This window comes from Felis catus, chromosome D3 (assembly GCF_018350175.1).
Source record: "Felis catus isolate Fca126 chromosome D3, F.catus_Fca126_mat1.0, whole genome shotgun sequence".
NCBI lineage: Eukaryota > Metazoa > Chordata > Mammalia > Carnivora > Felidae > Felis > Felis catus.
The window spans coordinates 2,132,787-2,154,858 of record NC_058379.1 but is presented as its reverse complement, the minus strand read 5'-3'; the positions used below and the strand labels follow the sequence as shown (position 1 = coordinate 2,154,858).

At 48.6% G+C, this 22,072-nt stretch overlaps 1 protein-coding gene across 9 annotated transcripts in view; it reads left to right on the top strand.

Moving 5' to 3' along the window:
- PIWIL1 (piwi like RNA-mediated gene silencing 1) overlaps positions 1 to 22,072 on the top strand; it is a 49,145-nt gene that overhangs the window by 3,842 nt on the left and 23,231 nt on the right. For 4 of the 9 annotated variants that reach the window (XM_019814415.3, XM_045041697.1, XM_006938362.5 and 1 more), the window contains exons 4-20: positions 364 to 475; positions 5,149 to 5,274; positions 5,782 to 5,996; positions 6,570 to 6,691; positions 6,830 to 6,910; positions 7,551 to 7,748; positions 8,171 to 8,282; positions 12,299 to 12,425; positions 12,627 to 12,744; positions 13,250 to 13,364; positions 14,416 to 14,603; positions 14,977 to 15,049; positions 18,405 to 18,605; positions 18,715 to 18,818; positions 19,686 to 19,756; positions 19,851 to 20,004; positions 20,373 to 20,867. In XM_019814415.3, coding sequence (XP_019669974.3) covers positions 364 to 475; positions 5,149 to 5,274; positions 5,782 to 5,996; positions 6,570 to 6,691; positions 6,830 to 6,910; positions 7,551 to 7,748; positions 8,171 to 8,282; positions 12,299 to 12,425; positions 12,627 to 12,744; positions 13,250 to 13,364; positions 14,416 to 14,603; positions 14,977 to 15,049; positions 18,405 to 18,605; positions 18,715 to 18,818; positions 19,686 to 19,756; positions 19,851 to 20,004; positions 20,373 to 20,867 — 2,612 coding nt within the window. Of the gene's footprint in view, positions 1 to 363; positions 476 to 5,148; positions 5,275 to 5,781; positions 5,997 to 6,569; positions 6,692 to 6,829; positions 6,911 to 7,550; positions 7,749 to 8,170; positions 8,283 to 12,298; positions 12,426 to 12,626; positions 12,745 to 13,249; positions 13,365 to 14,415; positions 14,604 to 14,976; positions 15,050 to 18,404; positions 18,606 to 18,714; positions 18,819 to 19,685; positions 19,757 to 19,850; positions 20,005 to 20,372; positions 20,868 to 22,072 lie in introns of those variants that run through there. The other 5 variants (XM_045041701.1, XM_045041702.1, XM_045041700.1 and 2 more) reach the window with 4 other exon arrangements.

The window sequence follows — 22,072 nt, the reverse complement described above, 5'->3', positions numbered from 1 at the left end:
GAACTCACAAAACGTGAGATCATGACGTGAACCGAAGTCAGACGCTTAACCGACTGAGCCACCCAGGCGCCCCAAATCTGTTAAATCTTTATCAACTTCGGCTGTTGAAAATAAGTTGAAAAGACTGTCCTGTGAGGGACAAGGGAGGAGAACTAAGACGATCATGTTCCCTTTCCTGAGGATCTTAAGAGTTGGTTCTTTAGTTAGTGACCGTTTTTGAAGAAACTGCTCTGTGGGAACACAGCGTTAGATTTCTAATTTAGATGACTTGTGTTTGAGTGTCTCAGTCGTGTTTAAGACGGTTTCCTCTGTTGTGTGACCTTTTACGTGAAAAGCCTGCTGTTTATTTGCATGTACCTATAGAGTCAGCCCCCTGGCTTCATCCAGCCTCGGCCTCAGCAGCCGGCAGCAGAGGGGGAGTTAGTTGGCCGTGGACGACAGAGAGGAGCAGGCGGAGCGCCGGCCAAGTCACAAGGTGAAAGGAGGGTAAAAAGACTTCGCGCGCGCGCGGTGGCCCCGGCACGGCAGCCGCTGTGCAGACTCCTTACGATGAAAAGCCACAGTCCTCTAAAGTATGACAGGCGCGCTCAGGCTGTGTTGGGCGCCACGGGGTTTCTCTCCTTCTTGGAAACGAAAGAGCGTGTCCTCGCCAGGCCCCCAGAGTGGCTCTCACAAAGTAGTTCTGAACCAATCCTACGTCTGCTTCTTCGCCAATTAGCCACTTAGAACGTTCTTTGGGCATCTTTAGTAATTTCTCCAAAAGCTAGACCCCCTGTAACGTTTCTGACTTTGCTTTGCAGGACACGGTGTCTTATGTGTTGTGTTGGCTCCCCCCGTTTCTCAGGCACGGAAACCGGGGGCCAAAGTTGCGACAGCTGGTGAGGTCAGAACACCAGTTGTGATTCCAGAAATTGTGCTTTTTCATTACTTTGTTACAAACCCGGATTGCTTGGGCGCTTGGTGTAAGATTCTTCAGCAGTTAAGTTTGGTTTCAGTGTAGGAAAAGCTCCCCTGTACACGCGGGACCTGCTGTAGGACGCTAGCCTTCCTCCGGGGTGGCCACGGGAGACGGGCTGTTCCGTGAACTAGCGTGGGGACAGCTGGTGACGAGGCGAAGCTTGTACCCGGCTTTGCTCCATGGGTGACGCCCCCAAGTACTCCAGAGGTCTGGTCCTACCCAGTGAGATCCGCGAACGTCAGAGGAGCCCCTAGATGAGTCTGCGGTGTCAGAGCCACGTAAACGGTGCCGTGACAGCCGCTGTCCGTGTCAGAAGCCTGGAAACTCGGGGAAGTGATGGTGGGGCTGGGTCTGTGGCCCACACAATGCTCCTATAAAGCCCGTGACGTCTGACAGGCTGCAGGGAGGCGGGCAGAGGAAAGCGGAGGGCAGTGCACTGAGAACCGCAAAGACCAATGAAAACAGTAAGCCTCGTGAAAGAAAGTGAAATCAAACGAACATTTTGTTTACCTGTCTGTTGTTCTGACTTACCGCTTTGCCGATGTTGGTGGTTGTCAGGCCGGCACTGTCCCCCCTGAGGGGTTGTACGGTTGTACCGACTTTTGTAACGTGTAGCAGCCGTGACGGTGCCCTGTCGTTAGCACGTCCCCTCCTGGGAGTGCACCCGACGGACCGGGGCAGGGACGGCATGACCGTGTAAGGGCCGTCACACACCCTGCCCCACACTGGGAGTGCCTGCCCAAAGGGTCGGAGAGAACTGTCGCGCTAACGGCACGGCACCTTGTTACCACGCTCAGGGGTGTAGACCCTCGCCTGGGCTACGGCAGACAGGATCGGGTGGTGAGTCAGCGTTATCTTCGTATTTTTAATGAATACGTGAGTATGTGTGTGTTTTTGTTCAGAAACGTTTAAGGGAAAATGTCAGTTAATAGTGCTACGTTTGAGGGGCACCCGGGTGGCTCAGTTGTTTAAGCGTCCGACTTCGGCTCAGGTCATGGTCTTGCAGTTTGTGGGTTCAAGCCCTGCATGAGGCTCTGTGCTGACAGCTCAGAGCATGGATCCTGCTTCAGATTCTGTGTCTCCCGCTCTCTCTGCTCCTCCCCTGCTCACACTTTCTCTCTCTCTCTCTCTCTCTGTCTCAGAAAGAAATAAACATTAAAAAATTAAAAATAGTGCTACATTTGAAGAGTCGGTGAGAAGTCTGGAATGGTCTTTTGTTATGTATCCAATTACCTGTTAACTATTCTGATATGTGATGTTTTGTTTTTTAAGCTGCCTGATGAGAATTCATTTATAGGCATTAATCTCTCTAAACTTATAGGGTGTTAGGCAGTCACTTCCTCTTCTAATTTTGATGCCTTTGTTCCTTTGAAACTTAGAGTACTTGACATGGTCAGTGTGTTCGCCAACAGCTAGATTTGCTAAAGTTGTTTCAAAAACATTTCCCTACTGTTGCAGCCTTAAAATTACGGTAAGATTGTGGGAAATACGTTAATTTCTTAAACATGCTCTATATTGACCGTTATTAATTAATCATTAACCGTTGTGCATGAACTTAAATTTTGTGAAACTCAGTTTCCCATCTATAGAAAGGTAGCATCTAACTTTAAGGACCATTGTGAGGATTAAATAGTACTTGGAATAACAAATTATGTCATTTCACTGCTTTGGGGAGGGTCGTCATTTCACTTCACTGGGAACTGCTTGCCCCAAATGTTCACGAATCTACTAGGTTTTAGAAACTGAAGTGACAAGTTAGGTTTATTGTCAATAAACCTTGTTTATTGATTTTCATTCCCAAGGACTCTGTAGTAGAAGAGTAGTGAGGTCTAACGTGTAGTTTTAGTCGTTCGAGCAGCTGCTCGGAGGGGGAGGTTCTAGGTGGACCTCAGAGATACAGCAGGCCCGGTTCCAGACGCTGAATACAGCAGCTGGAACAAGGCGAGTCGTGTGAATCGTTGGGTTTGCCGGCGTGTATGGAAGAACTGTTCGCACTGCTGTCGTCTGCAAAGTGTGCAACAGCATTGTGTCCAGTGTGTGTACCTAATTCGAAAATACTGCTAAAAAGCGCCAGCCATCATTTGAGTTTTCAGCAAGTGGTAGTTACTGATCACAAATCACTGTAACAAATACAATAGCGAAAAAGTTCGAGACGTTGTGAGAATTACTGAAACGTGACACAGAAATGAAATGAGCAAATGTTGGAGAAATGACCCCAGCAGACTTGTTTGATGCAGGGTTCCCACAAGGCGTCAATTGTAAAAACTACCTGCAAAGCACAATAAAATGAGGTATGTTAACAATTAACAAGGTTTACAGTTTTATTCGTTCTGAAACCTGTTCTCTTTACAGGTTGACAGTTACGCTGTCGCTAAATGTGATAACAATACTGTGTGTAGAGAGGGGAATGGACTTCATTATTTATATTCAGAAACTTATAGTTGGGTTTTTGTATCTGGAATGGAATTTTAAGACAAACTCAGATTTTTTTCAGGAGAAAAAAGCCACTATGACCTGTCATTGTTACTAAGTTGGATTCAGTACGGTTGACCTGTGTTAGTATACAGTTAATCACCCAGTGCCGAGGATGCTCTAATTTGAAAGTTTGGGGGATAAAAAATTCACCAAAGGAGACAAAAATAGTTAAATATTTAAAGGATTTTTTATCTTTAAGAAAAAAGCGTATTCATTAGAGAGAGCACTCGTGCACATGAGAGCAGGAAAGGGGCAGAGAGAGTAAGAGAATCCCAAGCAGGCTCCGCACTGTCAGCGGGGAGCCTGACACGGGGTTCAGTCCCAACTGTGAGATCATGACCTGAGCTGAAATTGAAACCTGGATGCTCCACTGACTGAGCCACCCAGGCACCCCTAAAGGACTTTGAAATAGGGCCCCTGAATATCGTGAGGTACAATAACCAACATATTTAGCAACACCTTTGAGGAGTTTTATAAATCATATTCTCACTTAAAACACACGACATACCCGTAAAGTTCCTCACTTTTCCACGTAAAGAAGTTGAAGCTGATGTTAGAATAACTGGTTTCCAAGGTGTTTCAGGAACCCGATATTTTGCTCAAGCCGCTGTGTCCTCTAATGAGAAGTCCAGAAGTTGGCAATTGGGTGCTGAATTTGGAACTTGCCACCAGAAGAAGACTGGGTTCTTCAGTCACTTTGTTCTTTTGTCCCAACTTCTTGTCATTAAGACATATATTTGGTGATCACGACCAGAGTCCAGGCAAGATTGGCAGGCAGGGGCACAGAGAATGTAAACGCCAGCCACTGGCTCTCCTCCCAAGGTGCTTTCCCCGAAGTTTCTGCTTGTCTCCTCCGCCGTCCTTGCCTGTAGATAAGGTGGAATTCTAGTCTTTTAGGTACGTTGTTCCCTAAGTAAGGTATTTTAAAAAAGAAGGCTGAGAGGTTGGGAAGGCTGAAGGCTCTAGTACATGAAGTATCATGCCGATTAACTGAAAGCTAGAATTCTAACACACGACCACAAAGCCCGTGTTCATTCTTGGGCCCACATCATACTGTGATATGAGCTGCTTCCATATGTTGTAAAAATTGAAAGCTTTAATGATTTTGGATATTATAAGCAGTTTTTGCAACTAAGCATGAGCTGATAGTTAACCTGTCCCAAAAGGACAGGTGCATTATGGCCATGGGACAGGCACCACAAGGTTCCATCTGTTATGCTGGGTGTTCAAGGAATTAGGAAATTATGCTTTAGACCTGTATTTTCTATTTCAGGTTACACGTTGAAACCTAGAAACCACTAATTTCTGTAGCTATAATTGTATCATAAAGCTGTGAAAAATACTGATAAAAAGGTCCTTAGGTTGTTCAGAAGTTAGAAGAATAACTTCCTAGTCAACAAAGGTACTCCTGAGTTGTTGAATCTCCGTCCAGTTGTCTTAATCCTTCAACAGTACGTATGTCCTATGGGGGAGCGGCAGAGCTTGGCTAGGCCACGGCGAGAAAGGCTTTATAGGAGAAGTCCTAGCTAGGATGTTGTGATGGCCAGAGATACCTAAAACCCTCTGACGGGACCCTTCTACGTGATCTTTAGCACCTCAGTAGCTTTCGGGTCTCATATGGCATCATTTGGGGTGTTGATGCTGTTGTCGTTTATTTCGTGTTTCACGTTACTGTGTGTATAATTTCTTCTTTTTTTTTTTTTTTTTTTTTTAAGACCTCCAGATATCCGCTGGATTTCAGGAGTTATCGTTAGCAGAGAGGGGAGGTCGTCGTAGAGACTTTCATGACCTTGGTGTTAACACAAGACAGAACCTAGACCACGTTAGAGAATCAAAGACAGGTAAGCGATTATGAAGAACACAGTGTTCACGAGATTACGTTTCAAGTACGTAGGATGCTGAATTGATGCTCCGCGCTTTGCACATCCACGCGTGATGCGGTCCTGGGGAGGAGAGGCGCATCTACATCTACTCAGGGTGCCACGTGGCTGTTCCACTTCCCCCTCTCTCTCTGCTCTGACGAAATAAGTTATAGAGGTCTTCAGCTGCATTGCAGTCTTTTATTACATGTGATGTAGATAACGTTTTTCTTTTAGAGGGTTTTGCCATAGGTTTGGTTGGTTCTGTTGTACGTTGCTTAGTCTGAGGGAGATTTACTCCTAAATGTATGCTTTTAGGAACTTCTCCGGACAGGACAGTGGTCCTCAAAGTCAGATGTCTGAGAACTCTAGTGTCCTGTACTATTCCCAGTCTTGTGTTTGCAGAACCGTGTCTGTTTGCCATAGTAGGAAGGAGTTCAGGGAAGACGAAACTTGTTTTGTTAATCAAATGCGACTTCCTTTTTGCAGGGTCTTCAGGTATTATAGTAAGGCTGAGCACTAACCATTTTCGACTGACGTCCCGTCCCCAGTGGGCCTTGTACCAGTATCACATTGACTACAACCCGCTGATGGAGGCCAGAAGACTCCGCTCAGCTCTTCTGTTTCAACATGAAGATTTAATTGGAAGGTGTCATGCTTTTGATGGAACAATATTATTTTTACCTAAAAGACTACAGCACAAGGTTATTTGAAAACGTCGGGTCGGGGAGAGGGTGATGAAGGATTCCCCACTTCAGAGCAGAACTGCCACAGTCTAGGGTAGCTTTTAGAGAAGCACCAGTGGCCTTCAGTCTGATGTTCCATGTAATAAACCCATGGGGGACTTGGGCAGTTTCATTTTCAGATCCACCCAGTAACTTGATTACAATTACATTCATAAATCTTTTTTTAATGTTTTTATTTTTGAGAGATGAGGGTGAGCAGGGGAGGGTCAAAGAGAGAGGGAGACACAGAATCCGCAGCGGGCTCCAGGCTCTGAGCTGTCCGCACAGAGCCCGACGCGGGGCTCAGACCCACGGACCGTGAGATCATGACCTGAGCCAAAGTCAGATGCTTAACCGACGGAGCCCCCCAGGCGCCCCACAATTGAATTTATAACACGGGCCGCAACCACTCTTCCTCTCCTAGCATTTTTCTTTGTTTTTTTTTTAATTTCAAACTGTTCTGTAGTCCTGTCGTTGCCTTATTAGCAGGAATTATGTGATTGGGCTTCTTTTAATAATTACAAGCGTGGTTTTCCACTGCTCCGGCTTCAGGTTACTGAAGTATTTAGTCAGACCCGAAATGGAGAGCACGTGAGGATAACGATCACCTTAACAAATGAGCTCCCACCTACATCACCAACTTGTTTGCAGTTCTATAACATTATCTTCAGGAGGTATGTCAGTGTTTTCTAACCCTCTACACAGAAAAATTAAAAATCAAGGGGAAAGTTGAAAAACCAGTGCGGTGAGGACCTGTGTGTTGGAGATGCTTGTCAGTATTCACATCTCTGTTCTGACTTTTGAATTTCTAGGCTCTTGAAGATCATGAATTTACAACAAATTGGACGGAATTATTATAACCCAAGTGACCCAATTGATATTCCAAATCACAGGTTTGTATAAGGCGGAAGCTTTCTATTCCTTGGGCTTAATCGTGGACTTGGAAAGGGGTGCTCCAGTTTGAGACGATCAGATTGACTACGGTGGCTGTTAGCGGTGCCCGTCCTGGTACGTGAAGTTTCAACTTGGTCCGAATAATAAAAGAGACCTCCCGGATTACTCGGCTTTAAAGACGTCACATGCTCTCCATCTGTCACTGGGGAAGCATAAAGAGCTGTCCAGCATTTGTATTTGGTCTCGGGTAACCAAACTTACGAGCTCAGGAGATTGCTTCAGAAGTTCCTTTGTATGGCGTGCGTTCAGGTGCGGCCCACACGGGTCAGGCTTGTAATCACAGGTGCTTTCAGTTAGATCGGCAACTTTGTTAAGGCTTAGTCCAGCGTCAGCAATAGTTTAACAGAGTGTATTCAAAATGGAACTTAAAAATTACATTATGAAAAAACATTCGTTGTTGAGATCTTAAAAAGATGGGTCTCTATATGGAACCACGTGAAACCTAGAAATAACAAAATTTACTCACTTCAGGAACTTTTGTGCTTTAGACCCAGTTAAGACAGGAGAAAAAGACAACGTGATACGTGCAGACCACGTTTGGGCTTAGAGGTTACTTCATATTTTCATTCTGCTTGACAGGTTGGTGATCTGGCCTGGCTTTACCACTTCCATCCTCCAGTACGAAAATAACATCATGCTTTGCACCGACGTCAGTCATAAAGTCCTCCGGAGTGAAACCGTGTTAGACTTCATGTTCAACCTGTACCATCAAATAGAAGAGCATAAATTTCAAGAACAAGTTTCCAAAGAACTGATAGGCTTAATTGTTCTTACCAAGTAAGGCTTTTTTTAAAAATGCACAGTAGTCGTTTTGCAAGTCTTAAGACCTCATGGCTTTCTGGTCCATCCTGTTAGAAAGTAGGGTCTACAGTTGACTGGTGGGAAGAGCATGAAAATGGGGAGGGGTGTGTGTCACCCTTCGCAAGACACGAGTTCTCGGGGAGTACAGTCGTCTGAAAAGAGTATCTAATGACTTTTATCTTTGTCAGTCTTTGTTTTCTGGTAGTAATTTAGTCCCTTCCCCACCCATCTAGCATGGTCTTTAAGAAGATTTCCCTTTTCTCCCCAGGACGTTGTATATCGCTAAGCTATTTGAAACTTTATTTTTTAGGGACTACATACTATCTCTATTTAGGTTCTTTTTAATAATATCTCTACATGTTCCAAGCAAATACCAGTAAATCTCAATCATTTCATAGGTATAACAATAAAACATACAGAGTAGATGATATCGACTGGGACCAGAATCCAAAGAGCACCTTCAAGAAAGCAGACGGCTCTGAAATCAGTTTTCTAGAGTACTATAGGAAGGTAAGGGGTCACCGTGGACCTGATCTTTTAACGTGTGGTATTTAGGCCTTAGAGGAAATCTGAACTCTACTCATTAGGATTTTCTAACGCTCGTACACATGGAACAAATTGCTTTGAAAACTGTAGAAATGTGTTTGTTAAGGCGGTCGGAGCATAGTTCACTTGAACTCGTTATCCAATGAGAAGTGCTTGGGCCCGTTTCCTTTTTCCCAGCCGAACAGAAGATGACATTTGAATTTAAGCACGGGGAGGACAAACAGGGTGATAGGTAGTGAACACCAGAAGTTCACTGTTCTGACCCATATTCTGCAGTGGACACTTTTTTAGATTCACCCAGGGATGGGGGTTAAAGATGGCTGAGTCTTCAGCATGAGCTGAATCTGCCTGTGGGTTACTCTTAACTTGCATGTCCCGTATCGACAACCTCAGACCAGCTTGTATCATCCAGGCTAGGTCCTTTGACTATGTGACCTTCCAACGCTAGTTTTATACAGAGTAATCACTGAATTGACAACAGCGGCAAGAAAGAACCGCTGGGACTAGAAGAGAACACGGTGTTTATGCAGGAGCGCGCACGAACGTTGCTGTCCCGAGAGGGGCAGATCTGGCCCCTCAGTCCTTAGAAGGTTGCATATGCTCTGTTACAAGTGCTGGAAAAGCATTTGTGAAACGCTCTGCACTTAAAATTTTAAAACTTGGTTTTGAAGTGCTAAGATTTATCTTCTTTTTTCTACTTTCAGTACATTATTTCCTTTTCCTAAAAAGCTGGGCAGATGAGCTGTTTGTTGTGTATTTATATCTTATGTCAGAATCATACGTCAGGTTGGTGACCCTGAAGTGTCTTGTTACTTGCTGGTTATCGACTGTTGTCTGACCTTCAGCTGCTCTGCTGTGAATGAAAAGATCAGATGCTCTGGAGGGAGAGGATTCTCTGTGAAGTCGCGTTAAGAGCTGTTCTCATTTTGGGCAAGATGAAAAACCGGCCAGGGGCCATCTCAGCTTGATTTCCCTACTGCCCTTTTCAACCTCTAACTGCTTGAGGACTCCGGCCATGTTTAACCTAGATTCCTTCCTGGCGTTCGAGGCCACCGTGAGAAATGAGTTGGCATCGTGTGGTTTCGTAATCCCTGTCAGGGTTGGGAAAGGTTGGTACGTGTCAACAGCAGACACGAAGGAGTTCTCAGCAGAGAGTTTGGTTTAGACCCGAAGGAAGGTCAGAGGAAAGTCCTCCCCTCCTCTGCCTGGTAGTGAGTCTCAGGTGGCAGCTCCTTCTCCGAAAGTGGCCTTCTACACGTTGGCATACTTAGAGGCTCTGCCTCGACCCCCGACCCAACTATATTTTAACTTGCTAGGTGATCTCCAGGCTCGTCTGTTGTCAGACTAAAAGTGTTCTACGTTCACAGTTCTCCGGTTTCCAGCTCCAGCCCAGACCTGTCTAAGCCTTCCGGTTCTCAGTGTTTGCAAGTCTTAAAGACTCCTTCCACGTGACCAGCGCTGAGCATGTTCTGTCCCATGACCTGGCCCCTGTGCCCCGCTCTGCGTCACTGCAGGGACTGTCACTTCCTCAAGGGCAGGGATTTTGTGGTTTATGTGCCCCTCCCCCCCACCCCTGTGCCCGCATAGGCACTGAGGTATTTGAGTGGACGAACACATGCCTGACGGACAGTTACAACCTCCTGCCAGCGGACAGCTATGCCACCTGCTTACCTTGCTGTGTTCCTGGTCATCTCCCTGCCGGAAATGCCTCTGTCCTCCCCCTGCTGAGGGGCTGCCCTCCCTGTGGAGGCCCCTGCTGTCTCTCATTCCGCTGGTCTCTCGGTTTTCATTTCTCCTGCTTCCTGATCCATTTTCATACTCCTACAGATGGGATGTTATTTTCTACCCACAGCACATAAGTGGTTTCCCCTGCCCCCGTGGCCTGTTGAAGTGCACTTGGTCTGTATCCAGTGAGCCCCTGAGCGATGCGGCCTTGGCCTGCTTGCCCTTCCTCACCTCTGTCACCCTGGCTGTCTCCTCTAAGCCAGGGGCTCCCCCTGCTTGGAACGCTCTCCATGCCTCATTCGTGTTCTGAGGCCTCAGTCTCTGCTCAGATGATTTCTTCTGGAAGACTTCTGTCACAGCCAGGCCTCATTGGGTGTATCTGATAGCTATACAGTTAATCACAACGGGGTAAGGGTGAAATGTTGAAAGGATTCCAGGCATTCTTAGGACTTCCCAGTGGAGAGGCAGTTTCAATGATAAGTGATAGCTTGGATGTTCTATAGCAAAGGTCATATTTAAGGAAGCACAGAGAGAGAAGGGCCTTTGAAGGGAAAGATCACGGTCAGTTTTTAGCTTCTGTTCGGGCCCCGAATATAGAGGGGGGGGGTCCCAGGGTTCTGCAATAAGGAGTCCTCAGTGAAGTAGGGACACACCTGCCTCCACTCCCACACCCCCCCGTGGGTGCACCCAGGTAACAGACACGGGAGGCAGAAGGGCGGGGGCCGTGAGCAGGGGTGCGGGGTGCCGGGGGGCTCAAGCAGTTAAGTGTCTGACCCTTGGTCTTGGCTCAGGTCGTGATCTCGCAGCTCGTGGGTGGGTTTGAGCCCTGCATCGAGCTCTGCATGGACAGCCCAGAGCCTGCCTGAGATTCTCTGTCTTCCTCTCTCTCTCTGCCTTCCTCTCTCTCTGCCCCTCCCCCACTCGGATGTGCACTCTCTCTAAATAAATTAAAAAAGAGCGCTAAAATCGGTAGTGTAGGTGCACGGAGCAGAGGTTAGATAAGAGCACTGACGTTTTCTGCCCTGAAATAGGAAAATTAGCTTTCTTCCTGAATGGTTGCTGAAGAGTTCAGTACAGGACAAAGTCAAGAACAGACTGGGATTCAAGGTCTTCATTCACGAGGGTGGGTGGCCGGGACCTTGTCATGGGATGGGAACAGGGAACAGGAAGTAGTTCTTACTGTGTTGGTAAGAGACGGGAGCCAACGGAACGGCCGTGCTGATTAAGCTCACGTCCTGTGTGCCAAGTAGAGAGGTGTGGTTCTCTTAAAAAGAGCCCGATGAACCGGGGTGTCAAAAGATGCCAGGAGAGGGTACGAGAGATGCCATGAAGAGGGTCTCTAGGAAACCAGGCCGGAAACCCTGGTGAGGTCGTGCAAGGCCAGTCCCCTGGTTCTGAGGCCGCAGGGCCGAGCTGGAGGCCCTCAGGCCAGCGCACGCCTCCATTAACCCCTGGAAGTCAGCATTTTTGTCTCTTTTTGTGTTGTAAAAACCTGGCGATTGATGTGGGGAATCTGAAGGCTACTCACCGAGGGCAAGTTCAGCTTCTACCAAGTGTCAGCATTTGGTAAAAACTATTCCTAATTAAAAATGTTCTCTGGCATGCCAACCTCTTCCTCCCCCACATTTATCGTTCTAGCAAGACTTGTTGCCCCCACGCTTCTTGCCGTAACACTAGTAGTTTTGGGGGGATTGTTGTGAGGACCCAGAGGTATACAGACTACTGTTGGTAGACCGAGAAATCACAAAACGAAGTGAACTGTGACTAAAACTCAGAGTTTAGATAAAGTCAGGGACAGTGAGGCTCTTAAGTTCTTGGAAAGAACGAGGAGCGATCACATAAATCACACCTTGTTTTGGTAGGATTAAAAACGCGCCTTGTAGGAGGCACCTGGGGGCTCAGTCGGTTAAGCGTCTGACCTCGGCTGGGGTCATGATCTCACAGTCTGGGAGTTCGAGCCCCACGTCGGGCTCTGGGTTGACAGCTCAGAGCCTGGAGCCTGCGTCAGATTCTGTGTCTCCCTCTCTCTCTGCCCCTCCCCCGCTCATGCACGTGCTCTCGCTCTGTCTCTGTCTCTGTCTCAAAAATAAAAAGTAAAAACATAAAAAAAGTGCACCTTGTTAGCTTTCCTTGGAAACTGATACCAGCCTTGCTGTGGGCGTCAGTTCTCAAAACACAAAACAAAAACCCCTTGGTCCTCCGACCTGTTAGCAGAGGCATTGCCGTGAACGGTGACGGCGTCTTTTCTTGACCAGCAATACAACCAAGAGATCACGGACCTGAAGCAGCCTGTGTTGGTCAGTCAGCCCAAGAGGAGGCGAGGCCCTGGGGGCACCTTGCCGGGGCCCGCGATGCTCATCCCGGAGCTCTGCTATCTCACAGGTACTGCTGCGCCCCGGCTCCCCTAGCTTGCTGCCCCGTTCTCTTCGGGGAGTCCTGAAACCCTCGCCGAGACGCCTGCCCCCTCCCCCTCCACGGGAGCCCTTCCTGCTGCCTGTCCCGTCTCCTCACCACCCTGCACCCCAGACGTTCACAGACTAGACCCTTGTCACTAACCCACGCCTTCCGACGTCTCGTTTAAAGGTCTAACTGATAAGATGCGCAACGATTTTAACGTGATGAAAGACTTAGCTGTCCATACCAGACTAACTCCGGAACAGAGGCAGCGCGAAGTGGGAAGACTCATTGACTACATTCATAAGTAGGTCCCCCCCACGGCTCTGGAGCGTGGCTTCCAGTTTGTGGTATTTTCTGTGGGTTTGGGGAGCGGCAGAGCACAGTTTTGGTTCCCTTTTGTGTTTGCGGTCTTCGGGGCGGGCTCTTGGTGTTTGTAGGCGAGGCTGCTGTCGTCAGGGCGTGTCGCATTCTGCAGCCCTCGGCCTAATTCTCGGGTTAGCAGGAGGTAGTAGAGCAGAAGGTGAACCATTTTGGACAGACGGATTTTCTGTCTTGGTGACGACATCGAGGGGGTTACTTTGAAGAGGTGGTTTGGGCATCAGAACTTAAGGTGAAAGGCCATCGCAGAGGGACCCAGGGCTGCGGGGAGGGAGCAGCGGCCGGCACCTTGCGTGTTTCCTGGCGCTGCGAGGCTTCCGGTCCCAGGAGACACGGGACCGCGCGCTGTAGGTCGGAGTGGGTCTGTTTGCCTGCGTCTGTTCCCGCCGTTTCCTTCTGTTGAGTGGTACGTAAATATGTTAAATTTACAGAGATGATAACGTTCAGAGGGAGCTTCGAGACTGGGGTTTGAGCTTTGACTCCAACTTACTGTCCTTCTCAGGAAGAATTTTGCAAGCAGAAAAGATTCACCAAGGTGGAAAAACAGTAAGGCAGTTCTTAAAGTTGTCAATCACGTCAGAATCGGGTGTGACTCGTGATAAAGTCCCACGCCAGTCTGCTGCTGTGCCCACTCCTCCCCTCCCCTTCCCTCGCCCCACCGCCTCCCAGGAGCAAGGAGGTGGGCCTGTGGGATCCTGGGGCTGGGTCATCGGTGAGGCTTCACTGAAAGCCGGCTTTACTTTTCCTCATGACACAAGTCGTTGAGCTAAGGTATTGGGTTGGCGTGATGTCTGCCGCTGAAGTGATTTTTTATCCAGGAAACTTCCAGTCTATTTGGCCTCGTCTTTGCCTGGATGACTTGTTTGTAGAGAAACATGTTAAGTGTTGCGATGCCTTTTATGCTTTATGCTCAGGAAAGGGAAGCAAGCATTCTGAAAACATTCTGGTGTGTAATGGAAACCCTCAAGTGCTAGAACTTGAAAAACCCTTTTATAGAAAATGATGCCCTTCCACCTCGTAAATGTTCTGCAAATAACAGCCCGATGAAGTAGTTTTGTGTTTTAACAGCGAGTGTTTTTATTACCCCCGTGGAAATGATAAAAGCATCCACCCCCACATAAAGGTGGTCGGGAGGTGGGGAGGACGTGCAGAAAGCACTGGGTGGTTTTCCTCTAGGGGGAAAGTAGCACCAGGTCACTGAGCTTCTGGCCTGTGAGCCCTCTGTCTTGCTGTCAGACATGGTCACCGCTCACTTTTGGTACTGACACCTCAGCCAGTTGTTCCCGTCTCAGCCTTGTTTCTCTTGGGTCTTTATCACAAGGGAAGTACCTCTCATCCTTGCGGTATCTCAGCAGAGGAAGGCGGGTACGGGAGGCGGCGGGGCGGGGAGTGCCTGGTGGGATAGGACCCCGTCGTCTGTGGATACCTCCGTGTCCCTTTCTCCTCCACCGAGGCCATTTTGTCTGTCACCACAGTCGAAAGTACAAGAAGTTCTGTAACGTTCAGGATATGCCACGAGAAGACTTATCACAGACTTGTTGGCTTTGTCACCGAGAGCATACCGTGGAATTCACAGTGTCTCTGAACTTTCTTCTAGTTCGATTACAATCCACAATTTGCAGATTGGTCAAAAGAAACCAGAGGTGCACCATTAATTAGCGTGAAGCCACTAGATAACTGGCTGTTGATCTATACTCGAAGGAATTACGAAGCAGCCAATTCGTTGATACAGAATCTATTTAAAGTTACACCAGCCATGGGCATACAAATGAAAAAAGCAATAATGTAAGTCTATCAAGTCATTTCTACTCTGAAAAATTGATGAGTAGTCATTTGGAGGGTGTGGGAACACAAAAGCGATGAAAGTGTTGGAAACATTCTAGATGACGGGAGTTTAAAGATCTGCTCCAGTCCCCTGTAACGTGGATGCGGAACTGTATTTGAGTAACAAAGAAGGGGCGGGAGAGCAGGCTGTGGCTCGTCTCAAATTATCTCTGCTGTTTGTGTTAGAACGACCTTTGCCTGAATGACCACTCTCGGCGGTTTATTTTGTATCTCGTACGGAATGTGTCGTATGTTATAACCTATAGGAAACTGTTTATGTTGGCACGTTTCTCATTGCTTTTTCTGAATCTTGGATACCGGGTTTCCATTCCAGGATTGAAGTGGATGACAGAACTGAAGCTTACCTGAGAGTCCTGCAGCAGAAGGTCACATCAGATACCCAGATAGTAAGTAGCGCGCAGATACGTAGGTGGGTGTCCCGGAGTGACTGGTTTCAAAAACGGCGTTTGTAAATCTTAGTGTTTGAGTTTGAAATGTCGTAGTTAGGGTCATAAAGTAGCCACACGACAGAGGTCTCACCTTCATGAAGTGGCCCTGGTGATGCTGGCGTGACTGTGCGCAAGGAAGGGCCGGGGGAACAGAGCCATCTCGAATTTATTTGGATTCGAAGGCTTTAACTGTATGGGTCCCACTCTGGGTTCTCTGTTCTATTCCACTGGTCTGTGTGCCTCTTCTTGTGCCAGTGCCATATTGTCTTGACGATGACAGCTTTGTAGTAGAGGCTGAAGTCTGGGATTGTGATGCCTCCCGCTTTGGTTTTCTTCTTCAGGGTTACTTTGGCTATTCAGGGTCTTTTGTGGCTCTAAGAAATTTGAGAAGAATGCTGGTGCAATTTGGATTGGGATTGCATTGGATGTGTAGATTACTTGAGGTGGCATTGGCATTTTAACAATACTTCTTTTTCCAGTCCCCAAGCATGGAATGTCTTCTTGTTTCTTTGTGTCTTCTTCAATTTCCTTTATAAGTTTTCTATAGTTTTCAGCACACAGACCTTTTACATCTTTTCGTTAGGTTTACTCCTAGGTATTTTATGGTTCCTGGATCACTGACAAAGCAGGAAAGAGCATCCAGTGGAAAAAAGACCATCTCTTCAGCAGATGGTGCTGGGAGTACTGGACAGCAACATGCAGAAAAATGACCCTGGACCACTCTCTTACACCATCCACAAAAATAAACTCAAAATGGATGAAAGACCTAAACATGTGACAAGGAGCCATCAAAATCCTACAGTTGGAGAAAGTAGGCAAAAACCTCTTCGACCTGGACCACGGCAACTTCTTACTCAGCATGTCTCCAGAGGCAAGGGAAACAAAAGCAAAAATGAACTATTGGGACCTCATCAAGACTAAAAGCTTCTGCGCTGCAGAGGAAACAGTCAACAAAACTAAAAGGCAACCAACGGAATGGAAAAAGGTATTTGCAAATGACCTATCGGATAAAGGGTTAGTCTCCAAAATTGGTAAAGAACTTAACCAAACTCAACACCCGTGAAACAAATAATCCAGTGAAGAAATGGGCAGAAGACATGAACGGACACTTTTCCAAAGAAGACATCCAGATGGCCAATAGACACATGAAAAGATCAAAACCACACTGAGATACCAACCCCCACTGGTTAGAATGGCCACAATTAACAACTCGGGAAACAACAGATGCTGGTGAGGATGTGGAGAAATGGGAACCCTCTTGCACTGCTGGTGGGAATGCAAACTGGTGCGGCTGCCCTGGAAAACAGTGTAGAGGTTCCTCAAAAAATTAAAAATATAATTACCCTACGACCCAGCAATAGCACTACTAAGAATTTATCCAAAGGATACAGGAATGCTGATTCATAGGGGCACATGTACCCCAATGTTTATAGCAGCACTTTCAACAATAGCCAAATTATGGAAAGAGCCCAAATGTCCATCAACTGATGAATGGATAAAGAAATTGTGGTTTATACACACCATGGAATCCTACTTGGCAATGAGAAAGAATGAGATCTGGCCATTTGCGGAAACACGGGTGGAAATGGAGGGAATTGTGCTAAGTGAGATAAGTCAGTCAGAGAAAGCCCAATATCCATTCATATGTGGATCTTGAGAAACTTAACAGAAGACCATGGGGGAGGGGAGGGGAAAAAATAGTTACAAACAGACAGGGAAGGAGGCAAACCATAAGACACGCTTGAACACCGAGAATAAACTGAGGGTGGATGGGGGGTGGGAGAGAGGGGAAAATGGGGGATGGGCACCGAGGAGGGCACCGGTGGGGAGGAGCACTGGGTGATGTATGGAAGCCATGAACCATGGGAATCTACCCCCAAAACCAAGAGCACCCTGTACACACTGTGTGTTAGCTAATTTGACAGTAAATTATGTTAAGAAAAAAGGCTTTAATTATAGAAAATTTTGTGGGGAAAAGGCACAAAAGTAAAAATCAGTACTTAGTTGGTGAGCATGCATACAGGTACGGCTAGGGTGGCGGCAGAGACCAGTGTGATGGTAAACAACATACGTATGTTGCTCTAAGCCTGAGAAGTGAATTGGCTTCAACTAATCCGTTGCCTTTTCTAGCCCTTCATCTCCTACTTAAGTGCCGCAGGCAGATTACTATTAACGTTGTCGGGAATAACAGAGACACCTAGGAAAGCAAAGTGATTTGGTTGGGGACTAGAGAAAAGAGAAGAATCGGGGACTATAAATTAGGAAAACACAGTGAGTTAAAGATCTGCGTTCAATTCTAGAACACAAACTCGGATTGGGCAGGAATTGGTTGTTTTATTCCCAGTGTTTCTAGGACATGGTGGACACAGGGCAGCATAAGTTGAAAGCGTAGGGTGTACAGTGTGATCGTTGGACGCACGTATATGTCGCAGAAACGATTATCACGACAGGGTTAAGGCATAACGTGCACAGCGTGATCACTTGATCGTCCCAACAGGGCGATTTCTGTCCTCCGTCACCTCACTTACAGTTTTGTTTTTTTTAAGATCTGGTCTGTAGTACCTTTCAGGTGCGTAACACAGCCTTGTCACCTGTGGTCACCTGCACCGTACGTCAAATCCCCAGAACTTAATTTATAACTGCAAGTTTGTGCCCTTTGACTGACATCGTCCCGTTTCTGGCCGGGACATATTTAGATTGGGCCCTCCATTTGGTCCCCAGAATTGCCCATGGACTTCCTGAGAGGTTTCATGGGGTGATCAGGTTCCCAAGCCAGAGCTTGAAAAGTTTCAAAGCCATGGCGCGCCCGGGAGGCTCATTCAGTTAAATGTCTGACTTCGGCCCAGGTCACGGTCTCGCGGTTCGCGGGTTCAAGCCCCGCGTCGGGCTCTGTGCGGACGGCTCGGAGCCTGGACCCTGCTTCGGGTTCTGTGTCTCCTCCTTTCTCTCTCTGCCCATCCCCCTCTTGTGCTCTCTCTGTCTCTCGAAATTTTTTGTGCACCTGTAGGTTACCGCTAACTTACTTCGCCCTATTCTTTATCCCCAAAGTACTCCAGGCTGGCAATAGAGCATGTTTCAGTAGGTTCTCAGGTTTTCTTGGCCTTCAGTTTTGAGTTGTTTGCTCCACGTGGTTTCTTTCCTCTGTGAGTGTCTGTCACTGGGTTGAAGGGAACGAGCAGACCGTATCAGCTAATGTCACGCCGGTCAGCTCATGGCGGAGACGTGGCGGGTGGGCTTGGTGCTCTGTTCTCTCCCCTGAACTTGATCGTCACTTTCCTAATCCTCTGTGACGAGAACGTTTTTTGGTTTTCAGGTTGTTTGTCTGTTGTCGAGTAATCGGAAAGACAAATACGATGCTATAAAAAAATACTTGTGTACAGATTGCCCTACTCCAAGTCAGTGTGTGGTAGCCCGGACCCTGGGCAAGCAGCAGACAGTCATGGCCATTGCGACCAAGATCGCCCTGCAGATGAACTGCAAGATGGGAGGGGAGCTCTGGAGGGTCGATATGCCCGTAAGTTTCATTGATATAATTGGTGCTTAGATGCTTTGTTTACCAAAAATGGACTTTTTAAATACTGCTGGTATTCCGTTTATCTGAAAGCACAGCGTTTTTGTTACAGCTGAAGCTGGCGATGATCGTTGGCATCGATTGTTACCATGACACCACAGCTGGACGGAGGTCAATTGCAGGATTTGTGGCGAGCATCAACGAAGGGATGACCCGGTCAGTGCGGTCAGGTGACGGGCGGTTGGCTGTGGACACCGCAGGAGAGGTGTGCGTGCAGGGCCGACTTCTGGGGTCTGCGAGGTTGTCTTGAACCTATTGACTTCTCTGAATTCGATAATCAAGAAAGTCAGGGAAGTGGAATAACAGCTACCTGGCCATTTTCTACTTTGTCCCCTGGCCCTTAATCTGTACTAGTCAGATCACATTTCCGGCTGTTTTATAGGTGATTTCTGTGGGGGGTGGGGAGCGGATCTCCTTAAATGCGGCCATCTCTGAAAAGGTCTCTCATAATTTTTATTGACCGCTGAAACGTACCTTAAAGTTTTGGCGTTGACTTTATTTTGGAAAACCCGTTTCTTCGGTTTCCCCAGTCACTTGTGTTTTGATGGAGTGAAATTGCTTTTCAGTGCTTTTCTTAGAACTCAGCATTGCCGAGAATAGGAAAGGATGAAAATTGAGGGAATGTTGATGTGTGAGCTTTAGTAACGGCATATTTTAAGGTATTTTGTCTTTTTAAAAGAGTGAGATCTGTCATAAATGTCTCCTGATGAGCAGAGCGAGAGGGGGGTGTGTGCGTGGGAGGGAGGGAGGGAGGGAGGAGGTGTCTCTGGGTATCCTGCTTCCGATTTCACTTTGGCCTCAGCGGTGGAGTTGTGTTGATCCGTAGCGAAAGAAAGCTTGGTCTGTAGCGTTACAAGTGGCTTGTCATTGCTGTGCAGGGGTTCGCAAAGCACCGGACGTGCCAGGGGACCTCTTTCAAGGGGCTAAAGACGGGCTGCTGGGAGGGAAGCCGTGGCGTGGAAGGAACCGCCTGCGGGCAAGGGCGTTCTCACCGCGGCCCGGTCGCGGTGTTCCTCCCAACAGCTGGTTCTCTCGCTGCGTCTTTCAAGATCGAGGACAAGAGCTGGTCGACGGTCTCAAGGTCTGCCTCCAAGGTTGGTCTCCTGTAGCCTTTTCACCCTGGTCCCTGACGTGGCCCTTCGAGAGGTGCCCCCCGGGTTACGTGGCGCGGTGCCGGCTTTCCCGCAGCTGCCCTGAGGGCTTGGAACAGCTGTAACGAGTACATGCCCAGCCGGATCGTCGTGTACCGGGACGGCGTCGGCGACGGCCAGCTCAAAACCCTGGTGAACTACGAAGTGCCGCAGTTCCTGGACTGCCTCAAGTCTGTCGGGAGAGGCTACAAGTAAGCGTGCGTGTCGTAAAGCGTTTTGTGTCTGTACGGTCACGGCTTTTTATCTTCGAGGTCCGTGTGGCGGGATGAAAGGTAAGGGAGCCCTTAACCTCAGGTGTGGGGGGGCGGGTGAGATTGCGGAAGGGGCGGGAGGTGCTCGTGGAGCCTTCCCTGGGGGCGAGGCTGGAGGTGTGGAGGGTCCCTTCCTTCGGGGAGGATGCGTGAAGACACCTCTGCCGGTGGTCTGCCTTCGGCCTTCTCGCCTGGGGCCGTGGCGCGGGATCTGAGTATTCGGAGACGTCTGCAGGCGTCTGCAGGAGCGGTTATCGGAATAAATTCCGAACGGTCTTCGTGTACTCTTTCTCGATTGCTTTGCGCAGCGAATACTTCTTTGTGAACTCGACTGGCACTGATGTCTTACTCCGTCCGTGGGGATGGCGTGCACGTGCGAGGGACACACTGGTCCTCCCCGAGCACCCCGCCTGTGCCCTTGCAGACCGTGCTGCTCTCTGCCTTCCTCCGCTCCCCCGCGGGAGCGAGACTGTGCCGTCTCCACACGGCCCTTTGGAGGAGTTACGTTTTGCTAGTCTGTCGGGTGGTGAGCAGGCTGACGTCCGTCCGGACCGTTGTGTCAGGGGCTCACTGGTGCAGAATGACGGCCGGCGGAGTCAGTGTCGAAGGAGCCCCAGAAGTTCCGAGAGGCCTGTTTGTGCGTTCAGCCAGCAGTTGGTATCGTTGCAGAAAGGAGGGCGTCGGAGAGCCCTTGAGGGCACCTGTGGGCTGGGCGCCCGGAGCCGCTTGCTTCGCTGGAGCGGAGGGTACTTCCGGGTCGGCCTCGGCCAGCTTCTCGGTGTTGATGGCACCCGTTTCTTAGAGTGAGTTTATTAGTAAGCTCTCAGAGCAAGTCAGGGAGGTTTTTCAGATTAAAATGCTCATAAGCATTTTTCGATATTTTGGAAGTGGATGTTAATGTTCTTTTCTGTCTCCTTTAAAAACCTTAATGCTTGCATTTTCTCACTAAAAGAACGGTATTTGCTTTCGGTCTTCAAAACGTTGTAAACCTTACTGGATGTGTTTCTCTGAGTTCAGTGCTCCGTCCGCACGGACAGAGTTGGTGGGGGGGGGGGGGTGGGCAGAGGAAGGTGCGGAGAGGCGGCTGCCTGCTGGTCTCCTCTTCAGGTCCCTGCTCTGGCCCTCAGCATCTTCTAGCCCCATTGCCTTTTTCTCACACTGAGGGGAAAGGAAATTTCCGGGAAGTAAGGAGGAGACGCAACGGTGCAAGTTGATCTCACAGCCTCGAGCTGCATGTCGTTTGGGTTTGGGGACACACCCTGTGGCCGTGTGGGGCCTGGGGCTCTGCTGCTGGGAGTCTTTCGAGTCCTGTGGGCTTGGCTCCCAGAAGGAGCAGCAGAAGTTGCTCTCGAAGAGGAGCCCAGAGCCCGAGTGAGGGGAGTCGGTGAACCGGGTCACGCCCAGGGTGGCTGCCGGGGGGGGGGGGGGGGGGGGGGGGGGGATGGGCTAGACGGGTGTGGGGGAGGGGACTTCACGCCGAGGCCGCACGAGCCTGACCAGCTGCCACAGGACTGGAGCCACGTTGTGAGTTGTGCCAGGACGTGGTGGCTGCGGGGAGAGGTGACCGAGCGCAGGGTGTCTCAGGAGCAGGGCTGGGTTCCACCCAGCTTCACCTGCTGCATCTGGGAAATGGGGAGGCGACCAGCCAGGGTCGTCAGAAGGAATAAAGGAGAGCACTTGACATGGTACCCGATACGCACTCCATAAATGGCGGAGAACTCGTGTGTGAAGTAAAGTAATACCCGAGAGTCGTTCCTCGCTTTGAAGAAATGCAGTTTGGATGTAAATATTCGTAATTATTCTTAGAATCACAGTATTTGTGTTTTGATTGAAATGGTGATGTTAACTTTATAAAAATGCATAATGGATTAGCTGATTTAGAATATTTGGCAGAAGAAGAAATCAAAATGTCACCTCATCCTTACGACTTTGTTTTGTGACATTTGCTGAATCGCTTCCTGTGATGTCAGAGGGCCGGAACCCACCTGCCTTAGGTTCCTGGGACTGG